We start from the raw sequence: 12,673 nt of genomic DNA, 5'->3' as shown, positions 1-12,673 counted from the left end.
GCATGGTGATGGGTGACCACCTGTCAAGGCTAACGGGATCCCGTGTTTGAATAGCTCAAATTTCACTGGATTTAAAAATTATTTGAATGGCTCAAATTTCACCGACGCAGTAAAGTGCATCTACATGACTAAACTCTAACCGTGAGCAAAGGCGAAGACTCCCCTCCACACACACACACACACACACACCAGAAATGGACCACATGCATTGCATCGCATCATATTAAAGCACGAGTACACATCAACATATTTCTAATTTTCTTTTGTTCCATCTGTCTGAAGTTCTGACAAACCCATATACCTATAAACAGTAACAACAACAAATGTTCACTTGCTTGACCAGATAAACACTGACATTTGGGTCCTTATGGTTTTAGGTACTACTAGTAAATTATTATACGACCCCGCTCCGGAAAGATAATGTTACTGCTATAAACACCACAATTCCTCCTCATCCTCCTGCGAGCACGGCTATGGAAGCTGGATGGCGGGTCACCTTTCACCAGATGCAGCTGCCGCAGCGCCGCGAGAGGGTGCCACCCTTCTTGACGTTCACGTTCTCCTTGGACTGTTCTATCATCTTCTCCACTAGCTGTAAAAAAAAGATCACCGCCACAAGGCGTTTCCATCAGCATGCACACATTGACTATTTAAAGACTTAGCAATTACAGTGGATTGTTACAAGCAATTGGCAAGGGGTGGCGAGTGTAGGAGGATTGCCAGGTGATGGTAGTAAAATGTACATACCATTTGTTTCTTGGTCAGCAGAATTGTCTTCTGCAACAAAACAATGAAACAGTTTAGTAACGGTAAGAACTGAAAAGCATATGAAAACTGAATTTTCTCATGGTTTTCACTGGTCAGCAGCTCCGTACCTCCTCAGCTTTCAGACGAGCGTTCTCCTCCTTGAGGTGGTTCAGTTCAGCTTCAAGCTCCACGGTGTAAGCCTGTAGGATTTAGAAAGCCAGGGAGTGCAAGTGTCACCAACATTGTTACCACCGTTACAGAAATGGCATTGCATAAAAAACAACAATTTTGGCAGCAAGGTAAGTACCTGCTTCCTGGCACGCGATCGTGCGGCTGACTCACGGTTCTTGATCATGCGGCGGTGGCGGCGCTCGATGCTCCTCTCGCAGGACTGATCCTCCGGGGCGCCGCGTTTCCGGGCGCCGCCGTTCTCCATCATCGCTCCGTCGCCCATGCAGTTCATCATGTCAGCCTGCGTCATGGCGCTCCTCCCGTCCGAGGACCCGGGGCTCACGATACCCATCCCACCTTGAGGAGGAGGTGGTGGCGGCACCACGGCCATCCCTGCGTACCCGTTGGGGACGAACCCCATGCCGTCGCCCATCACCTGGAACATGCCGTTGGCTGGTGCCATCGGGTACATCATTGGGCCAGGCTGCTGCCCCTGCTGCACGGGGTTCATCTGTGCATGGACCATGCCGACCGGCACAGGCGCCTGGCCGCCGGCGCCAGATCCACGGACCACGCCGGCCTTGACAAGAAACTGCTCCAGCGTCATCTCGCCTAGGGTCCCCTGCCGGTCGTTGGCCGCAACCGGTGGCTGGACAGGAGGCTGCTGTGAGGCTCGCGCGCCCTGAGGCTGAGCATGCACCGGGCGGGGCTCCCTGTTGATCTCAGCCCACACCTCCTCCACCGTCTTCCGGCACAGCGGGGGAGGCAAGGAGAACGACTCCTGCCGGGCTAGGTTGCTTCCTCCTGCATCTGCGCCACCTCCGCCTGCACCAGCACCCACCACAGGAGCCACCTCCATGCCCACCAAGCCACCGCCGGTGGCCGCTTGGAACTCCTCGGCATTCCATATGTTGCTCATGAACTCGTCCATGTTCATGGACCCAAAGTTGCGCCCTGCCTCGCACACCGAGTATTGCAGCTCGTCCAGCGTCAGCGCGAAGATGGAAGACTGCCGCGCCGGCGCAACCGTCAGCTCCTCGCCTTCGAGAACGCGCGGGTGCGAGGAGACTTCCTCCTCGGAGAACTTCACGTCCTTGCTCATCTCCGATGCCATCCGATCTCACCACTGTGGTTGGTCTCGCTCTACGTACGCTCTTGCTTGTGGCTTGTGGGTTGTGGTGTGTGGTTCAGCCTTGTGCGCCGCGCCCTCTATTTATAGCCTGCAGCATGCAAGAGATAAGCATCAATCAATGCATCAGATAGCTAATAAATTCACGTGATTAATGAAAAAGGTGAGCTATAGATAGATAGATAGATACAGTAGTAGATAGTTCGTCTCGTACTGCATGGATAGGGTGCTGCCAAACCGCCAAAAGTGGCCGCGAGTTAAGCCTGGTATACGAGACGAACTCGCGGGGCGTGCTGGTTTTGTTCAATAGCTAGCCGACGACGGCCGCCGCCGAGACGCCTCACTGCCCGACGACTGAGCATTACAAACGTTAGCGTGAGAGACAAGGATATGAGTAAACCGTGTGTGGCCGTTTGCTACTGCCTACTGCTGCCAAGATCGCCGTTTCTAATTCGGGGGGTGGATTAGTACAAGGAGTCTTACGGCACGGTGCTCTTCAATTCAGAGAGGTGACAAAGGTGGTGTCATCAAAAGTGGAAAAATAGATAGGTGACAAAAGGTAAAGTCAGTCTACACGCCAAAAAAAAGTCAGTTATGCATCTTTTTTTTTTCTGAGAAAGTCAGGCATGCATGTGAAAATGCATGTCTTACCTTTTATTTTTGGGCCTGGACCATCTAGAGGGAATCTAGGCCCAGAATTTGTCGTGCACTAGTGGGCCTGTTAGAAGCCCACAGATACACCACTATATACTAATCTCATACTCACTCTTCCGTGTTCTACAAAAAATGTCATACTTTTTTTTTAACACTACAAAAATGTCATACTGACAGATACTAACCAGACTTTACTCAAATGGAAGACAGATATTAATCAGACAAGAGTCGACCTGATGGCATGGAAAAGCGAAATCAGATAGAGCCCTCCTCCCCAGGATGGTGTGGAAAAGAAAAATCAGACAGGGTGGTATGGTATGGAAAAGAAGAATCAGACAGAGTCGACAGATGATAACACATGACTTCTCTCACTGTCTGAAGGAAAAGACATGGGCTCGCTTTCAGCGGCAACCTGACGGTTCTCGAGCGCATATGAAGAAGAATGGCTCAGCTCACATCGCACCAACAATGGCCACCCCAGGCGAAACTGCTATGACTAGTACAGCGCGTGCAGGCAAGCACAAGCTGGCTTGTGGTTCCACGATTTCGAAGGATTCAGCATTTCAGCTGACGAGAAGGTAGCCTACCGGAACACCGGATCCTCGCAGCATATAATAAGCGCTCAAGCAGCAACCAAGGCGATTCAAGATTTATTTACTGCTGGTGCTACACAAGAATAATCACCCCGGCCTGGCGCCAAGAATTTCCCCGCCGTTCCGACCCCGAACATGAATGAAACGGCGGTGAAACAAAGGCGCTAGGTTGCCGAAGCCGCTGCTAGTACGATCGCTGGAGATGGCATGGTGAAACGAGAGCAAAGTTGACGGCTCCGAATGAAACGAGAGCAAAGAGCGCGCGGCCCGCCTGAGTACGCACGTACCTCCCCCTCCCGCTCCAGCGCCGGCCGCGAGCGGCAGCACCGCCGCGCAGATCAGCTTCGGACACCACCGCCTGCAGCCGAGCCTAGGAAGCGAAACTTTTATAGTGCAGTTGCGTGGGGGGAGGGAGCTGTGGCGAAACGGGAGGCAGCATCCCTCCTTACTAACTGGAGAGAGAGAGGGAGCGACGCATGCGCGTGCGTGAGGAAAGGAAATGGTGCCGCTGGCTGTGCCGTAGCGCGGCATGCCTCCTGGCGTTGGCTGTGTCGGGCGCGTCGGCACGTTGGGCTTTCCAGAGCCATCGCTATTCTTCCCAGACGGGCTCCGAGTTCCGAGGCAAGTAGGGGAACGGAACGGGTAGCTACGAGCGAGTTAGCTGTGCCCCTGCATGTTGCTTGCTTACTTCCGCCCCGGGTTTCGTCAGCTCTGCTGCCCACACAGTCGCAGCTGCCTCCCTCTCCCGTCGCCCATTTGGCCACCGTACATACGTGCTGGCCAGCTGCGGAGCGGCGCCAGTACGCGCGCCCAAAGCTGGAGGTCCATGCAGAATCAACTTGATGCTAGAGTATTTATACGACGCACCTCGCTACAGCCTGAAGCTTTGGCCGGAAGCTTGTTGGAACAGGGGAACTCTGGGTACTCTTTGGTGCAGAGATGTGGAATAGCTACAGAATGGCAAAAGCTATCGGCACCTTGCGACTCGCTTTCTGCGGCTGATGTACTACGTACTGGCGTGGCCCGTTCTCGTTCCACACGATCAAAGAGTTAGCTAACCCATCGGCTCACGAAAAGGGACATGTCATGCATGTCAGCTGTGTCGCCGCAGAGATTAGAGAAGACGAGATAGGACCGGGCGTTCAGGCGAGGATAAGTCGACGCGTGCAGGGTACGTGCCTCGAAGGAGATATCACCTCCTGCCTGCAGTCGCCGGTTCTCTGTGGCAAATCTGCGACTGTTTACAGTGCAGTAAAGGGCAATGCGGTCTCTCATATCCACGGAAAAGGCGCGCAGAGCCGTACCATCTTCTGTTCGAGAAAAAAAACGCTTATGGCATCTACAACATCAACCCGCAAATTTCGTCGCACGTCAGTTCATCGACAGGACCCTGTCCGCGGACACCGATGCTGGAGGCAGCCATCCAACGTTGCCCGCATATATTTCAACAACTATTGAAACTAAACGTACAAAATTCATTCAAACCAGATGGATTTCATAAAGTTCGGGTATAATTTACATAAACGAACTAATTTTTTTGACCCTTTTTACTAAAAACTATTTAAAAATCCTATATCAAACGACCACCTCGTAAGCAGGGCTGCCATGCCCTGCCGCACCGCCGTCACCGTCCGTGTTATCGTCGTCCCTCCAGCGGCGCAGGAATGCCGAAGGGCCGCGGTAGCTTTGTCCGGCGGCTGCCTGCCGCTCGTGGAGGAGCCGCTCCGCCTTCTGTTGCGTGGTGTGGAGGGCCGCCTTGGCCAGCGCCGGTAGAGCCCTGGCGGCGGCCTTGCCCCTGCAGGCGTTGGCGGAGTAGTCGCTAAGCGACCACTCCTCGCCGTCAAGGCGTAGGTGGCACCTGGCGGCCGTCTCTGAGGTGGTGACAGAGCGGTAAAGCGCCCACGCGGCGAGGTCCGGGTCGTTGCGGACCCATTCCGGGGCCACGTCCGTCTTGGCGAACGCGGAGCGGCGACCGGCATTGCACCGGTCGTACCTCAGCTGCTGCCTCGCCGCGTGCTCCGCCTCGGGTACCATGGCCCGAGAGCCGGAGGCAACGCCGTAACCGCCTCCTCCAAGGTAGTGGAGGATGCGGCCACGACCCTTCGCGATCGCAGGCGGCAACTCCTTCTTTATCGGGCGACGGCGGCGTCGTGGTGGCGACCAAGGGCCCATCAATCCATGCGTAGCGGCTGTGCGGCGGGGGCGACGCCAGCTCGTCCTTCACGCGGACGAGACGCTGGGGGACGCTGGCTGCTTCTTCATGCGGTCGCCGATGTGGAGGCCGTGGTTGCGTGGCGGGGACATCGGCTCGTCCTTCACCTGCCGGAGTGGCGAGTGCAGCTCTATGCAGCTCTGTGCGTCGCCGGTGCATGGTATAAATAGCCACGGCCAGGCCAGGCAAAGGGGCGGTCGGTCCGCTTCAGTGCGGCGCCGCGGCCGAAGTTGGTATCTCGGGACGCCGCGTCCGCATTGAAGCGGCGACGCCCGAGAGGTCGCGTCCGTCTGCGCCACCTTCCCGTCCGGTCGATTCGGGGGCATCAATGTCGATCGCGACATGTTCTGGGCTGGCATGAATGCGGCGCGGCAAGCGGCGCGGGCGTTCCATGGAAAGCGCGGGAGAGGTGGGCGGTTTTTTTTGTGCGCCAGGGCAGTCAGGAGCGGACGTGGCAGCGGTCTGGATGCCCGCAAAGCCTCCCTAGTTTGTCTCCGGTTTGCGGGAAAAAGTACGTCCGGACCGCCCTGCGGACTGATACAGTTCTGCATTGGATGGCACACGATCCAGACGTATGCGAGCGGTTCGATGGTCGGCGTTGCAGCTGCCCTTAGTGGGAGAGGGTCGAGGCGAACAATTGAACTCCTATCCGCCACTCGTCTTCTCCTTCTCTTGCCGCCATCAGGATGCATCGTCCATGCAGCATTGGCAGTGGCGGGAAGATTGCTAATTCTAGGGGCCTGATAGGGAGGAGTTGATGGGCTGTTGTGGGTCGATGATCGAGATGAGTGGCCGAGATGCGGTATTCGACGAACGATGCTCAACGACGGCGCTGGTGATCCAGCGCGGCGATCTTAAACAATGGCCTGACCTGGTTGGGTCATCAGAGAAGAGAGCGTCGGTGCATGGTCCTGGGCGATAATGAGCTCAACATCATGCTCAAATCTGGCATGCGGCGGCATGGGCGATTTGTCTCGGGTTTTCTTTAGCGGGTTCCATGGTTTGTGGGGGTGAGGCGCCGGCGCCGTTCCAGTGTAGGAATAATGTCCTTCCAGTCCATTCCCTGTTTTGTTGGTGTGCTTATCGTCGATGCAGGGCACGTAGAGTTGTATCTCGGGTGGATCTTTCGGGATGCGATCAGTTTTGGTTTCTGGTGGGTCTGACCAGCTTTCGTCATCTTCAGAGTTTCTAGGGGTCCTTTTCGACATTTTCTTCTCCGTGGCAGAGTATTGCTTCGCAGATCAAGCCTGCCGACGTCTCCTAGGTTGCATCAATGACGACTGTTGCTCCTACAAGCTCATGAGTTTAAACAAGTTTGTTCTATTGAGGCCAAGGCCTAGAAGAAGTGGCATTGAGCTACGCTGACACCCTCAGTGGATGTAGGAGGAAGAAGGCTTCGGCATCCCCAAAAAAATTAATTTTATTTTTTCTGTGTAAGGACCTATTATACTTAAGTATTTCCTTAGACTCTTTCGCAAAAAGCCACACAAACCCACTAGCATGTCGGACGGGTTAGAGCCACATCCGCAGCTCCCTGGCCGTCAATATAAGGGCCAGTTCTTTTACTAGCTTTTCTGGGCTTCTAGAATAAGCTGCACCCTACCCAACTTATTCTAAAAGCCCAACCAAAATTTTCTTTCTGGAAGATTACTAGGCTTCTAAAAAATGGTTAGGCTTCTATAATAAGCTGGGTAGGGGCAGCTTATTCTAGTAGCCAACAAAAGAACTGGCCCTAAATAAGCACATTGGGGTTCCATGAACAACATCAAACAATAAAGAAGTGTATGGAACTTCCTACTAGCCAGCATGCTGTCGGAGCAAGTCTAATCCATCATGCTGAAGCGTTTTATTTCTTCTCCTCCCATGAAGTCTTAATCTAGCCATTGTTGGCCAATATTCCTGACTTCCTGACGAGGCTCGGGCCCCTTCTCCCTCCATCTACCGCTCCGACAATGAAAGGGGGTGGGGACTCCATGGTTTCATTCCGATGGTGATAGTATTAGAAATAAATTTAGATTTATCTCCCGTCGACGAAGGTGTCGCGTGAGCGTGGAATAAGGTATTCCCGCGTCGCTCGGCGGCGCCTCTTCGTGTCGCTGGGAGTAGTGTGTAGGATCATGTTTGTTGATATCTGGTTCTCATGATCTGGCTTTTTCTTTGCAGATTTGTCTTTGTGGTGTTGTCCTAGGAAGCGGATAATGTGGTTGTGTATCTTGGTTCTTTGGCATTAGCTCTGGCCTATGATGTTGCCTAGTCTTGACCTAGTCGGGGATCATGTGAGGTTCGTGTTCCCCGACTCTGTCTGGACGGACATGGGATATTCTACGGGTCCTCTTTGGTGTTTTCTTCTTCGGGGCGGCAATTTTCTACGCAGATTGTGGTCGTCGATATCTTCTAGTCTACATCAATGATTTCTTGCTTGGTGCTTTTACAAGCACATGCGTTTTGATGTGTTGTCTCCACTGAGACGGAGGCCCAGAGCCGGCAACAAGATTTTTTTCACAGCGTGCCGTCGATGGATGCATGAGGAACACTTTGATGCCCTTAAGAATTTGGTTTTTTCTCTAAGGATGCTTTTGTAGGGACATGTGCTACTTAATACATGGAATTGTGCTTTTTCACAAAAAATATAAATAAGCACATTTTTATGATGATGTATATTCATGAAATGAATGTCATGCTGACTTTTTTAAACAGTTAAAATATTTTTCTATCCAACTTTTAGGCCATGTTTGGTAAAAAAATGAAAAGGTTAGGAATTTGGAGAACTGAATACCTGTATAAAGTAGTTCCTACTGTATCATTCAGAATAAAGAAATGCCTCACCAGATTTTTTATGAATTGGACTATCCCTAGGAACTTTGATGGAAATCAGACATGCGGTCTTACCTTATGTTTTTTCCTCCTTGTGTTTTGAATTCATGTATATTTCATTATATGGTATTCAATGGTAATCCTTTAGTATTCCTATGTTTTAGGTTAGAACTCAAATTGAACAACATTTCTTATTCAGCAAATTAAATGGCATCAAAATTCCTGTGATTTTTCCTATCCTGCGATTTTTAGTTACTCTATTTCAAGCGGGTATGTTAGTGGATGCAAATATTGCATAACCATAGGTTCGTTGTCCCCATGGCGCAACGACGCGCGGCAGAAATGATTCACACTGGAATGAGCCGCGAGCTACGCCATGAGTAATAGAGAGAAGTTTTGTGACCGGACTCTTCAACCCGCAAGCGTGAGAGCGGGGCCACTAGATCTAAATCTAGCTCTAGGTTCATCCTGACTCCAAGACGAGTTTCTTCCCCTTTTCTGCTTCTTCGTCCTTCAGAAAAACACCCCAGCCCCCTCCCCCCTCTTCCTCCCTCATCTGACGTGTTGCGGGTTCTCGTGTTGATAGATCACCACAGATTCTCCTAATGCCCCATCCTTGAAACAACATCGTTTTCCCCCATAACTGTCCCACTCACTCCACCTGATTCCCTCTCATTTGTACAACCCCCAACCTCCCTCGATCACCATAGGAAGATCCTTGTAGAGAAAAGAGAAGAGGACACATGCAATTTTCGAGGATAATTTCGCTTGGTGACTCTTAGCGGTACGGGACTCACATGTTATTTGAGTGACACACTGCCCCCGGAGCGGGCTAATAGCTCCACTCATGCTTATATGGGATTAATCTTGATATAGAGTACAACCGAGATTTACATAGAGGGTTTCAGCAAGTTCGTAGACAACTCGTCGAGTTCTAGGGGTCGATCTAGACAGGATGTCATGGATTGATGCGGCTTCTATGGGCAGATTGCAATGTATGTAAATCTTGGCCATTCTTTGAGGTGTCAGACGACCTTATATATGTGAAATATGGCGGTGCCCCCCCCCCCCCAGCAGTGATGCTGGTCCCCATGAATCAGACTCCACCCTAGTTTTGAAAGGCCTTGACTTCCTTTATAGGAAACCAGGGAAGGCACCTTCCCTTAAGTCGATCTCCCATGTATGGGTCCCTTGAACCCACACGTCCCTATGCATATACGTCCCGTGCGGTACATGCGACACACGGATACAACTATCCATCAACACCAATCCCCCTCCCACTACCCCCAAAGTAAAAAAACATGAATTTTGTATGAAAATTGTGATGACTTGTGCTTTGAAGTTGTAATCTAAGGTTATGGTAATTTCCACCCTCCATATAATTCCCCTCCATATGAAAACATGGGTCAAATGAAAAGGGTATGGAAAAGACTGCTATTTATCATGGTCTAGTGTTTCCATCCACATGTGATAGGTTTTCACCCCCTCTAATTTCCCTCGAGAACCTAGGAAACAAAAGGTTGTCATGTGTTGATACCTAGTGTTGCCATGTAGTTATCTAAAAGTTGACATGTGTTTTTTGATCTAATTTTAATATATAAGTGTTGTGTTAGATTGCCATCAACATAAGCCAATTAGGTTTCCCTCCATTCTAACACCACGTGCTAGGAAAATTTGTCATGTTTTGCTAAATAAAACCACCATATGGTGTGTGTGAGAATTTCCCTGTGTTGTGGTTATTTTTGCAGTTGCACACACAATATCCAAAAAATAGAAATACCAGGATGGGAAAGAAAACACACAAGGTCATACTCCAAAATGGCACATAGTCGAATGGTGCACTTAGAGGATATGGATAAGAACATAAGAACAAATAATATACCTTGGTAGAACTAGTAGGTGCCGTATTGAGATCATTCCATATCTTAAATCCCTATATTCCCCGGAAGAAGATGTAGTTTATGCCCAAGAAGAAGATGCAGTTCACTGGTATTCATAGACCAATAGTGAAAAATGAACAAGATGAGGAAAAAATTGTTTGCACAAAGAAACAAGATAAAGTTGCCATCTAAATTGCAATAAAAATACAGTTAACATGGAATGCAGCACTAGACAACCCTGTCATCAAGAAGCCCATGTGACTTGGGCAAAAAAAATTGATACTACTAGTACTTGGCCCTACTAAGGTTGCCATGACATGTGAGCATGAACTAGTACTAGTATATAAGTATAAGTTTCCATGGTAATTATGTAAAGATTTCCATGAACTATGTGCATATTGTTCAAAGAGTCATCAACCTCAGTGTCTGCCTTTATCATATGATAAATGAGCTAGTTTTTTCATGTGGATACAACGAAAGGTTCATGGGGTATATTTATTATTTCAAGTCACTGATGTCCAGTGTCTAAGTTGTCAACATCAAGTAGCTGCAAATGACAAAGAAAATGCAAAAGTGTAGAGGGAGCGCGTGAAAAAACAACAAAATCATGGGGCGTGAAAGAAAAGTTTGGCTGTGGAGCTTGGCCCTATAGTGTTAAGTAAAAAACTTGCCACACGCCAAAAAAATATGTATATCCATTTAGGAACAATAAAGTTGTCATTCAAGAAATGTGTATCCACACTTCAAGAGAAAAAAAGCGCCACCCCTTTGCAAAGGGGTGCCACGAGATAAATGTACAATATGCACACATGGGAGAATGCAAAAACATACCATATAAGGACACTACAAAAATTTCACGAGATACTGTGTAACCAAAAAATCAGGAAGAAGTTGCTAGGCATGCATATGTAGAGAATGACATTGTGTTTCATAGCAAAATTACCACAAAAAAGTGAAATGTGTCTCACAGGTAACACGAAATCCATATGTGGACAACAAAAGTTGCCATATATGATGTGTAGTCACAAATTTAGGAGCAAATAAAAATTGTTAGGGTGTACCAGGGAGATTGGCATGGAATCTATGTAAAATAGGACACACATAAGCGAACTAGAAATTAATGTAATGTCACAAATAGTTGCCAAATACATGTGAATAAAGCATGCAGATGAAGTAATTGTGTGCATAGACTAATTACCTTCGGTGTTGGGCTATGTGGATGAGAATCTTCCTTATTTTTTTGCCATCATCTATCGCCCCCTGCGACAATGTTAGTAGGAAACATTCATGTGAGATCAAAAAGCTTGTAAACCATATATATGTCCCTTCAATGAGATGAAAATAAATAAATAAATTGAGGATTAGGAAATCGTAGGGGGTCACCAAGGGGGGAGGGGGGTCCAGATAGAAATCATGGCTAGATGATACCAAGATGCATGTCCGCCCGCCCAAGAACTTCCCCCAACCACAACACAAACATGCATCATCCCGTGTCTCCTGTTCACCTCACTCTAAAATTCACAAACACACCTTTACAAGACTAGAACTTGATGACCGAGCCACTCTGCTTCCCAATCGACAACAATTTCATCATGCGGGGTCAGATCCCACATCCTCCTACCCCACCCCTCACAATACTAATTCGCAAACACACCTTTACAAGACTAGAACCTGATGACCAAGCCACTCTGCTTCCGGATCGACAACAATTTCATCATGTGGGGTCAGATCCCGCATCCTCCCACCACACCCCCTCCCCGACCAAACCCTAACCCCCAAAATCCTTGTCGTGGTGAGCACACAGATGAAATCAATGAATCATAATAACAAAAATTAGAGTGCTCCTCACCACCTGACAGAAAATGAACTTGTATTCTCCCTTAAAACCACTTCTATCCCAGATCCACTCCGCACGATTTCGCAAAAAATCTGCCACAAAAACAACACGCATCAAACGCGTCAAAGATTGGGCCGGCGAGGAGAAGAATGGGTGGATCCGTGATTCATACCTCGTATGAGTGCGAAAGTGGACGGATTTTGGCGAAGGCGATGCAGCGGTGTGCCAAACCAGCGAAAAACTCAAGGGTGGGGAGATCTGGAGTGGGAAAGAGGAGCAAGTGTGTGTGTGGTGTAAATGCAGCCCCGGCAAGCGTGGTTTTAATGGGGAAAAGGGGTGTGGTTCCCTATAATAGTGAAACTGCCGACCCTAGGCCACCCACACCCCTAGATCACCCCTCCCTTCATTTTGTAACATATGGCTATCAATGCGTCTCACCAAAAAGGATAAAACACGACCGCTCTATGTCGGATCACACTATATTGTCCATGTGTGTGATCAATGCAACATAATTGCATTAGACTAGGAGATTTGTGAGGTAAAGTTCATCCAATATAATTTCCAAAGTGTCACATCCTAGATTTTTCCAAAATCTGATTAAAAATTGCACAGGGAATTAATTGTTTTCTAGGAAAA

The 12,673-nt window shown here is 49.2% G+C and overlaps 1 protein-coding gene across 3 annotated transcripts; it reads right to left on the bottom strand.

Moving 5' to 3' along the window:
• Positions 1-235: 235 nt before the first annotated feature.
• Positions 236-12,364, bottom strand: LOC109768319 (bZIP transcription factor ABI5 homolog). 3 transcript variants are annotated; one of them, XM_045235041.1, is made up of 8 exons: positions 12,210-12,364; positions 12,050-12,129; positions 11,399-11,460; positions 10,203-10,306; positions 1,055-2,138; positions 876-947; positions 748-777; positions 236-592 (listed from the first exon to the last, which is right to left on the bottom strand). In XM_045235041.1, exons 5-8 carry the CDS (start codon positions 2,030-2,032, stop codon positions 500-502), a joined length of 1,173 nt encoding a protein of 390 aa, XP_045090976.1. In that variant the 5' UTR covers positions 2,033-2,138; positions 10,203-10,306; positions 11,399-11,460; positions 12,050-12,129; positions 12,210-12,364; the 3' UTR covers positions 236-499. The 3 variants fall into 3 exon arrangements, with proteins under 3 accessions (XP_045090976.1, XP_020182640.1, XP_040260391.1); XM_020327051.3 differs by having other exon boundaries at positions 12,053-12,129; XM_040404457.3 differs by lacking the exons at positions 10,203-10,306; positions 11,399-11,460; positions 12,050-12,129; positions 12,210-12,364 and adding an exon at positions 3,582-3,748.
• Positions 12,365-12,673: the final 309 nt, after the last annotated feature.

The sequence above is a fragment of the Aegilops tauschii genome, chromosome 3, assembly GCF_002575655.3.
Source record: "Aegilops tauschii subsp. strangulata cultivar AL8/78 chromosome 3, Aet v6.0, whole genome shotgun sequence".
NCBI classification, from domain to species: domain Eukaryota; kingdom Viridiplantae; phylum Streptophyta; class Magnoliopsida; order Poales; family Poaceae; genus Aegilops; species Aegilops tauschii.
Note: the sequence above shows the minus strand (reverse complement) of the source record. Positions and strands in the feature narration are given on the sequence as shown.

What these genes read in the sequence shown, in the direction of transcription:
- LOC109768319 (XM_045235041.1), bottom strand. Translation starts at nt 2,032, where the DNA reads ATGGCATCGGAGATGAGCAAGGACGTGAAGTTCTCCGAGGAGGAAGTC. An exon ending in CTCGTCTGAAAGCTGAGGAG is followed by an intron (nt 778 to 875) that starts GTACGGAGCTGC and finishes GTTTTGTTGCAG; the next exon opens with AAGACAATTCTGCTGACCAA. An exon ending in TGCTGACCAAGAAACAAATG is followed by an intron (nt 593 to 747) that starts GTATGTACATTT and finishes TTTTTTTTACAG; the next exon opens with CTAGTGGAGAAGATGATAGA.